Consider the following 10321-nt stretch of genomic DNA (forward strand, 5'->3'; position numbering starts at 1 on the left):
AGTTCTCCCATACACAAATCACAAGCCCAGATTACAAAAAAGCAGCTTGCCAAAACAAATATTCCTTTCAACTCTTATCCCATTTGTTACACGAACAAGTGTTTCTTCCTCAAGAAGGAAGATTTTAATGCACTGAGAGCTTATGCTGCTGCAAACTAGTACGGCTCATGCCATGCAAAGAGATTCCAGAGAAACCCCAAAAACCCCCCACGGTTCAAGTTTTGAAAACTCCTTTTCTGTGTGCTTGTCAAGATCCTTTCCATCAACGTCACTCCAAACATACATTACCCCCTCCTCGGTCAGAGCTAGGCATGGGAGAAGGAAGGAGCGAGGGGACTCTGGGGACTTTGCTAGGTATTTGCTTACAAGGTGCCTCCACGGCATTCGGGGACTTGGCTGGAGCCGGCTCCTGCCTGCAGCTTCAGCCAGCATTTGTTAATGCTTTCAGTGATTGCATTTGGAAAAAATCAAGCGGTTAACCAGAGTGTGTGGGGGAAAAGTTTCAGGAATCAAAATCCAGAATGTTTTCAATTATGCACGTCTGTTAGGACCAGAGAACAAATACAATCCCAACCCAAACACAAACCAAGCAGCTTTGGAAAAAAACATTGGTTGTAAATACACAGTAACCTCTTCGAGCAAGAAAAGACATTTGCTTTAAGGCCACAAAAAATAGAAAGCGAACGTGGAAGGACAGCAGAACACGAGTTATTCCTAGACAGGTCAGCTACGCGGGCATGCTGCTTTCCTAGCATCCCTTTGGAAAAAAACACAGGCACGACAGCACTGACACCCAGAGCGTAAGCAAACACGTGCACAGTGTGGAGGTGAGCATCAGGAGGAGTGGCAGCCTACCTGGAAGAAACCGGGCGGGATGGGGCCCCCGGGCATCCCGTCGTTTGGGGGAATGTTTCCAAGCACGGGACTCGGGGCGGCAGCTGCGCTCTGCGGGGAACAAAACCAGGACAAACACATTGGGTTTGAGTTGGAGTTAAGAAAAAAACACATTAAAAAAGCCGTCTCCCCTGCCAAACCACATTGAGCCAATTAGTGTGTTACCTCCAGAGCCCTGAGCATCGCTTCTCATGCTCCGAGCATCTTCCCCCTATGGGGGAACAAGCAGAGGATGCTTGGAGCTGGAGGGGCACCGGCCTCTGCAATTCACCCATGGAGAAGATGGCCGCACAAAAACCGGGGATCATTCTGGGGCTTATTTATTCATTTACCCAGGCATTTAGTCTCGTTAATCCACTGAGGAGCCTCATCCAACGCGTCACTTCAGGCAGAAGCTGTTTTGGGGCTTTTTAAATGCTTTTCTTACCCCACCTCCCCCTGTGCACTTGCCGGTTCGGTTCTGTCCTTCGAAAAGAATGCTTCCCTGACCTCACCAGTACGCCAAGGTTTTATTATGAATTTCCAAATTCATTGCACCCGATCTGTGGGTCATGCTCCCTGCTCACACCTCCCCAGAATGAGCCACCTGAGCAGCTCCAGCCCCGAAAAGGAGGGACGGGGGTGGACACAGGGTACCCGGACACCCCGCTCGCTCCTGCTCAGCATCTCTATTCGTATTTACTTTCTCACTGCGCTGCGGAGCTGGCAGCGCTGGGAAAGCACCAGTGTGATGGGAGGCTCCTACCCAGCAGGAAAATGGTAAGAAAAAGATCTTTCCCTAAAGACTACTGCTGGCAACGCATCCTTGCTGGGTTAGGAGCGGCACCTGTGTCATTGAAGTGCACTCTCCTTTACCCATCACCAAATGAACCCCCATTCCCAGGGCAGTTACAAGGGAGCCTCAGTGATATTAATTGGGTTTGGATCACTGAACTCCCTCCACAAATTTTTACGATGGACTTACCCACCTAAAACCACATACCAGGGCCAAGGAAAATCGTCCACCATGAAAAAATTGGTAGAAGAATTTTCCACCAAGAAAACCCCACAGGCAGATGGGGTACATGTGAGCCTGCTCAGGCTTGGTTTTACCCCAAAGCTTGGGGCACCCCAACCCCACCAAACCCCGCATCCCGACAGCAGCCGAGCCAGCCCTGGCCCCCGACTGCATCTGATGCAGCGACAACTGCAAGATATGAGCAGAGGGGGGAAGCCGGCGTGTCAGGACTTGGGTAGCCCGGAAAATTAAGGATTATTATTAAGGACTAAGGCTTGCCAAGGTGGGATCCCAATGTCTGGTTGGGAATCTCACTATTCTGGACCAGAAAGCCTTGCAGAGGCAGGACAGCATCAGGCTAACTGCTGCCTTGTGCCTTCCCAGGGGCCATCCCTTGTGCCCCCTCCATCACGCTCTCCGGCAGGAGCTGGCGTGCAGGATGCGGGATGAAGGCCAGGACCACACCAGTCCAGTGGTTGCTCTTCCCACCCCAGCATCTCAGAGCTGCAAGCGCCAGAGACGACAGCGCAGGCTGATTCCCCAAAAAGAGACCCCCTTCGTGAAATAACCGGTGTACCCCTGAGGCTATGGGGTTCTGTGCCCCCAGGCACAGTCCATGCCATGCTCCCGCCGTTCCCCTGAACAAGGCATGTCGAGCAGCTTTCCTCACATCAACAGCAAAGGCCAGATCTGAGTGTTTTTACAGTTAATAAAAAAAAGTCCTGGCAGGAAAAATAAGCCTGCCCATTCCAGGCTCTTTTTATACATCAGACGGCAGCAAAAATAGACGGGAGAGGGAGTGAACCCAGTTCTTCCCCTCCCTCCATCCCCCCAAGTGGGTCAGCTATAAAAGTAAAACCAAATCTTAATCCAAGGCCATGAACATATTGCAGTTTCTCTGCAAAGCAGATGACGGTTCTTAATGCAAAAATATATAAGACCAAGCCCCAAACTGCAGCGAGCCCATTTGGAATTTCCTTTATTAAACCCTCTATCACGCAAAATGCTTCTCTCCCAAGGCGGCGAGCGCTGCAATAAAGCTGCCAAGGTGGTATTTTATGGTTTCAAGAGATTTCCAGCACACCATAATCCTTTGCTGGGGGAATCTCCCAAAGCAAAACAGATCCCAAAGTGGTGGGGAGTGAGGATGGGATCCAGGGGGAAAGTACGCTGCCCTCCTCCTTCCCTCTGCAACAGGGAGTGGAGGGAGGAGGGCAAGGCAGCCAAAGAAAATCTTGAAGCCAAATGCCCGTTTTTCCACAAAACCACGGAGTATTTTTCCGCGCTAAACACCCCGAAACCTCACCTATGCCTTCGCAGCTTAAACGGGGATTTAAAGTTCCTCGCACATGTGGCGCTTGGCAGAACTCGGTAATTAAAAACCCACAAGTGCCCTGAGCATATTGCAGGATGGGAGCCAAATTGGTCAGCCCTTGATGAATGATTTACAAGGCTGCGAAGTGACATTTTATTTCTTTTTTATTCCCCTCCCCATCACTGCTGCTAAGGTAAACACTGAGGCACCTTTAGCCCTGCCGAAGCGATGGGAACACAGCCGCGGCTGGAGCACCTCTGCAAAACCCTGGGGATGTGCCAGAAAAGGAAGAAAAAGGAGAAAAAAAGACAGCGGGAACACATTTCCCAAACACTAAAGGTGAGCACCCAAACCCTGAGGGTGAGCACCCAAACCCCAAGAGTGAGCACCCAAACCCCAAGGGCTTTGCAGCACCAATTTCCAGAAAACCAGGAATTTTTGTCCTCCCAGCTCCCCCCACCCAGCTTAATTTCACCATTTTGGTTAAGAAACTCTTTTTAGGGACTTCAGAGATTTTGGCTGGAGTTTGCCTGCCAAGCCTGTTTCACCAGGTGAATATCTAAGTGCCCCCAAGCCCCCCCGGTGCACATACGGGCAAGGTAGAGATGCCGAAGCGGCATGCAGGAGACGGGCAGTGCCAGCGTGGTGCAGGAGCACGACGCCCGCTGTGCCACCGCATCCAAGCTGGTGCTAAACCGAAAGCCTGTCCAGCCACACGAAGGTCCCTGTCGGCATGCGACGCCCTAAATCTCCTTCCACCAAAGCACGCTGGGGACCGCTGCTGGGGATGAGCAAGGACAGCTCTGGCACAGCCAGCATGCTGGCTCGTTTGCCTTTTTTTAGATGGTAAATTTGCTCCATGCTGGAAACAAAATGCAGTTCCTGGGGCACGCATATATATATATATATATACACACACACACACACACATACATATATACATATGTAATTTTTTTTTCCCCGCGTTGGATTTTTCCCCTTTTTTGGTGGAAACAAGCGGAGCGATGACAATCTGGATCACTGTGTTTCACTTCCAAACCAAAGCTCTCAGTTAACACACCGGCTCGGTACGCCAGCAGATGCCGTCTAAGCCTTTAAATCGCACACTAATTGCACTAATTGAGCTAACAGTCTCTGTTTCGTCTCCCTACCCTGAGTCAACCAGCGTCTTCTGGTACTGCTGTAGAGATCCAAGCTGTTGACTGTAGTGTTATTTTGTCAGCCATTAAACGATTCATCAGAGTCATTAATTGATTTATTACCGCTGCCTGCAAGTATAGCTTTGCAAATAAAGAAGGATGGAGGTCAGGAGGCAATGAAAATCGGACAAAACAGCACAGCCAGGAGCTGGGCACTTGAATTATCGGTAGGAGCCCGCTCGCACAGGATCGCTGGCATCAGGTTATAGGGGAAAAAACGGGGAAAAAAAGAAAAAGAAAAGATGTGCCATTTGGCTGCGCTGCCAAACCAGTTAGGTTTTTCAGCTAAAATCTATGTAGGATGTAGAAGGGCTATTAAAACCATCTTGTTTTCTTAGCCTAATCCTTAGGAAGAAACCAGGTTATTCCGCTGTATTAATTGCGTTTAAGAGCGGCAGGAAAGAGGCACCGGCGCAGCTGCACTGAGCAGCTCCCCGGCCCCCGGAGCAGCCTGAGCTGCCCTGCGAGCGTTTCGGTGTCACCAGAGTTTGCTTTCCCAGGCCGGCTGAGCCAGGAACACAACTCACCTCTGCTCGTCCCACAGCCCTGGGGGGAGCTGTGGACTGGTGCTTTTATTTATTTACTTTCTTTAATGCAGAGTTTAAGTCTTTGCTCGGCGTGAAGGTTTGGTGAGGGCAGGGTGTGGTGAGCGGTTTCCTGTCCCCCGCCCTGTGGCAGACTTGACCCGAGAGGAGCTTTGAGGCACCACCGAGGCCGCGAGGGTTTTGGGGGCTGAATTTAGAAATCAGAGCAGCCAGCGCAGAGCTGGTGGGCTGAAATCGCCACCAGTGACAGCATGCCACTGCCCCCAGACCCCAGCCCTAGTGTACCCCCAGTAATCATAGAATCATAGAATCATTAAGGTTGGAAAAGACCTCTAAGATCATCGAGTCCAACCGTCAACCCAACACCACCATGCCCACTAAACCATGTCCCTAAGTGCCTCATCTACTCGTCTTTTAAATACCTCCAGGGATGGGGACTCAACCACTTCCCTGGGCAGCCTGTTCCAATGTTTCACCACTCTTTCAGTAAAGACATTTTTCCTCACGTCCAATCTAAACCTCCCCTGGCACAGCTTGAGGCCATTTCCTCTCATCCTATCGCTTGTTACTTGGGAGAAGAGACCGACCCCCACCTCGCTACAACCTCCTGTCAGGGAGTTGTAGAGAGCGATGAGGTCTCCCCTCAGCCTCCTTTTCTCCAGGCTAAACAACCCCAGTTCCCTCAGCCGCTCCTCATAAGACTTGTTCTCCAGACCCCTCACCAGCCTCGTTGCCCTTCTCTGGACACGCTCCAGCACCTCGATGTCCTTCTTGTAGTGAGGGGCCCAAAACTGAACACAGTATTCGAGGTGCGGCCTCACCAGTGCCGAGTACAGGGGCACGATCACTTCCCTACTCCTGCTGGCCACACTATTTCTGATGCAGGCCAGGATGCCATTGGCCTTCTTGGCCGCCTGGGCACACTGCCGGCTCATGTTCAGCCGGCTGTCGACCAGCACCCCCAGGTCCTTTTCCGACAGGCAAGGCAGCATAATAAAAAGCAGCACCCAACAAGGGAAGGTTTGGGAAGCTGGGGAGTTTTCTGGATGTGCTGTCTGCACGGCAGCCCTTGGGATGCTGCAGTGGGATTCTTTCCCCTCATCCCCATCACTGGACAAGCCTGAGCCGCCTCCAAGAGCATCTCGAAGGTGGGCTAAGGTGCTGCACCCTGATGCATCCCATCCTGCAAGGCTCCCAGCGTCACGGTGAGACGATACCCTGTGGGGTGGCAGGGCATCAGCCAAGCCCCAGCTTGCCACCCGCCCAAACCTGCCACGCTTTGACAACACAAGTGATGGTTTCTATTAACTGTGAAAAACAGGTTCCCATCGATGGTATTTACTCTGCCGTTAAAAGCAAGCCGGTGTCCCCACTGCATGCTCAGGGCAAGCAGCTTCGGGTTGCACAGGCAGCTGCACAGCTCACCCCAGCATCCTGCAGCTGGCTTTCACCAAACACTTTTTTTTAATAAAAATAACCTCCAAACAGTGGTGCAAGGCGCTGGCAGGCAGCAGAGAGGATGCTCCCTTCGTGGGAAGCACCACCAGCACCGGCTGGTCTGCCAGCCTCAGCCTCCATCAATCCGGCAGCAAGATGGGGAGAGCAAAAATATCTTCATGGCACAGACCTAAAACCAAACTAAGGATGGCCAGACATCTGCTTTTTTGGCTCAAGACGGTTTTGCCCTCGCTCTCCTCTCCAGAAGAGCGGACTGGAGGATTTTGGCTGCATCTCGTACCTCGCAGCCACAGCGGGAGCAGCACAAGGCACTCGAGGGCAGCTGCCTCCGGTACGAGCGTGCAGGGATGCTCGGGACATGTTGGTGATCTGGTATCTATCTGCCTCCTTTGTTTTTATTTTTTTGCCTAGAGCACAGGCTTTGGAGCCTAAGGAAGAAATCAGCGTGCAGGTCAGGACTTAAGCAGGCTGCGTAAAAAGGTAATATGGAATTTAATTGGACTCCAGTTAAGCCTTTTCATCTCGTTAAAGCTGCCTTCATCTTATATAGCCAGGTTTTAAATTTAATAATAGAACCCTCCCACACCTCGCAGTAACCCAATTAACACCAGGGAGGACAGCACGCCGACTGCTTCCTCCGGACCGAGCCCTCAGATGCTCTCCTGCATCAGTCCCCTCCGTGGGTCGGTGCCAGCCATCTGTATTGCATCAATGTGCATGAAAATAAATAAAACACCAGCCCACTGCAGCTGATGAGAGTGTGATCACCAGCCCACGTGCCGGTGGCGGGCACCCACTGTGGCACCCACTTCAAAAACATGGTGCTTGCAGAGCCTCTCAAGTGGGCTCAGGGTGTTTTTGGGGCATGCTGTGCTCCCCAGCCGGGGTATGCCAGAGACCGTCCTGCTTCCTCCGGTGCAAGCCACTTGGCTGGGTGCTCCAGGAGACAAAACAAACCAGTTTTGGTTTATTTTAAGGTAAGAGAAGGCAAAAGGAGGCTGGGATGAAGCTTTGCATATTGGCAAGAGGAAGATATGAAAAAAAACAGATTAAATGGGCTTGTAGCAGTATTACCATGCATACCACCCAAACGCCATCACCGCGCTCCTGTGGGACACCAAGCTGTGCATACAAGTTCAGCTTAATTATACTTCTATGATAGCACAAGCTTTTTGTGTTTATTTTAAATACATCACCTGTGAGCCGCCTGGCACGGGAAGCCCTGGCACACAAAGTGCCAGCGTACACCCTGGCCGGGAACAGCCATGTTCAGCCACTTTTTTCCCCTCCTTTAAAAAGAAAGAAACAACCCCTAGCCCTGTATTTTCCCTGAACTTAAAAAAAAAGAAAAAAAAAAGCACAACAGTTGAATGGTGTTTCAAGTTAATACGGGGCTTCCCCCCCCACCTTGTAAAGGATAATCTGAGACAGCAGCTCCAGCCATGAAACAATAGGATTTTAATCTCTTAAGTCGGTGTCCCCCTTATCCCCGGGAAGGAAACCCCTCCAGTCATTTACAAGTTTGTAAATAAGGCTCTTGGTAGCATCTCGTGGACATCTGCTCCGCCAGCCCGACAGCGTTCCTGCTAACATTTACAAACATCCTTACGCAAACACCCAGTGCTCTCTGCTGAGCTGGCTTTCTCTAAATATATCCCAAGGAAATAACTTGGCAGGGCTGCAAAAATTTCACAGCAACCGAATTAAAGGGAGGGGGGGAAAAAGGGAAGGGATAAGCATGGGAGGTGTAAAACAGACTAAATGCAATTAGGCTCGGTTTTGCATGCGCGTGTGTACAGAAAGGTTTACAAAGGGAAACTTCTGGGACGTTAAGCCAGGCTTGCTGGTAGTGCTTCCCCTGACTTAGGAAGGGCTTTGCAGGAGAGTGCTCTAGTGCTTCACGCCGCACGGTTGGGTGCACGGATGCACCCCATCCCTGGTATTTAGGGATGCTTTGCCATGGGCATCCCTGAGTCCCCCCAGTCCCCAGCTTGGAGCGAAGGTGAAGCCGGGGTCCCAGCTCCGCGCCAGCAGTGGGAGAGCTGCTGGCATCTTCCCCAGCACAAGACCCATGTCCAGCCCACACTTTAAAACCAGTGTACGAACCCTCCCCACTGCCAAACAGCTCAAATGGATCTCATGCAATTAGCAGCCTGGAAAATGCTGTAAATACACAGGTATTAATTACTATCAATTCTCCTCTAATAATTCTAGCAACAGACAGGCCAGGCTCTTTTCCAGCAATCAATACCATCCATTTCAGGGTCCACCTGCCAAAAAAGTTATATAAAATAATTATATAAAATTTTCATTAGATAATGCAATTGCTTAGGACTATTAATCTACTGCTCATCTATCAGCATCGGTGCTCGGCTCTACTGAGGTCCGCCCGGCCACTGCCGCCGTGCAGCTCCTCGCACCAACGACCTGTATTTTCTCCTGCACTGGACACTTCGCGGTTCCATCTGGATTTGCTCCTGATGTACCTACACAAGCTTTATGCAAAGCTTACAGATTGATTTCAGATTTTTAAAAATTATTATTATTTTTAAAACCAAAAGGGAAATAGCCCCAGCAAGCAAAGCTGCTGGGAGAGGTAATTTGATGGAGTTTTCTGCAAAGTTGTGATGGTTAAAGCAGATGGGTGTTTACTCCCCATGATGCCCCTCACTTCGCACCGCTGCCGTCGGGGTGTAATTACGTTAGGTTGCGTGGCTGAATGCTTGTCGGTACCTGCACCGGCTCGCCTTCCATCCCTGCCTTGAGCACCGCAGGCGAAATCAAGTCTCTTCCTTTACCAGTCTTTGAAAAGCCCAGATTAAAGAAAAATACTGCCTCCCCCTCAAAAAAATAGTAATAATTTGGCGATGAGGTGCAAAGGAGGCTGTTGGCGTTGGCAGCCCGACTTCTGCTTCCCAGCGCCTGTACAAATCACCACTCCTCTGCCTTCTGCCTTCTTCCAGACTGAAATTGCCAAGAGAATTTTGGAAGGGGTTATAAGAAAAGCTAGATTTAAATTGGTAATCTAATTTAAAAGAGAAAAAAAATATAATCTGCAGCTTTAGAAAAACGCTGTGCCATTGCACCACGTGCATTTGAAAAAACATAGTTTTAACTTGTCCAAAGGATCTACTTAACAACTAACGAGGATATTGACGATCTTGTTGGCTAGCCGGCACACTGCAAAATGCCCTGAAGGCATCCAGCGCCCAACAGCGATTTCCCCATTAAAGATGGGCGCAGATTAGATTTTTTTTTTTTTTTTGCCACCTTGTGTTTCAGCTAGCCGATCTCATCGGTTGCTGTTTGCAATCAAAAAGAATACAAAAAAAGCTGCGAGTTTGGATGGGGAGAGAGCGATGCCCGGTACCTAACCTTCATCTGGATCCAGGGAAGGGAGTGAGACGCACCTCCCCCCCCCGGGCCTGCCTTTGCAGTGCAGCGGGAAACACCATGACCTCCCCTGAAAAATATCCATTTCCATTGTTCGGGCAGTGGGATGCTGCGGGATGCTGCAGGATGGAGCACTGACACCCCAGCACAGCATCCAGCGCTTCCCCCCTCCCGGTCCAGCCGGAGAAGACCGGGACCCAGCTATGCCCCGCAGGAAAACATCCCCGTTTTCTCCATCATCTCCTGCCGCAGGGAAAGAGAGGAGGGAATTAATGCAAATACTCCCATTCTTGTCATGCACTTGAATGCCAAAATATCCCATTTGCTTAAGCCTATTTTACTGCTAGCAGCTGCCCCGGTATTATTCCCCGACACCAAAGGCAAAGGGTGAAAGAAGTTGGTCCGGAGCAGGTGAACGCCATCTGCCCGTCCCCAACAAGATGCTGATGGCCACCATCTTTGTGTAATAACACAAAGCCCGTTTGAACGCCTGCGAAAGGTTACGGCGGCGCTTTTCAAG

General features: G+C 50.6%; 1 protein-coding gene across 1 annotated transcript in view; it reads right to left on the reverse strand.

Moving 5' to 3' along the window:
• The window catches only part of SSBP3 (single stranded DNA binding protein 3), a 73617-nt gene that overhangs the window by 16724 nt on the left and 46572 nt on the right, over positions 1–10321 (reverse strand). The window contains exon 5 of the mRNA XM_009287494.1: positions 856–945. Within this exon, the coding sequence (XP_009285769.1) occupies positions 856–945 (90 nt within the window). The remainder of the gene's footprint in view (positions 1–855; positions 946–10321) is intronic.

This window comes from Aptenodytes forsteri, unplaced genomic scaffold (assembly GCF_000699145.1).
Source record: "Aptenodytes forsteri isolate BGI_AS27 unplaced genomic scaffold, ASM69914v1 Scaffold119, whole genome shotgun sequence".
Lineage (NCBI taxonomy): Eukaryota > Metazoa > Chordata > Aves > Sphenisciformes > Spheniscidae > Aptenodytes > Aptenodytes forsteri.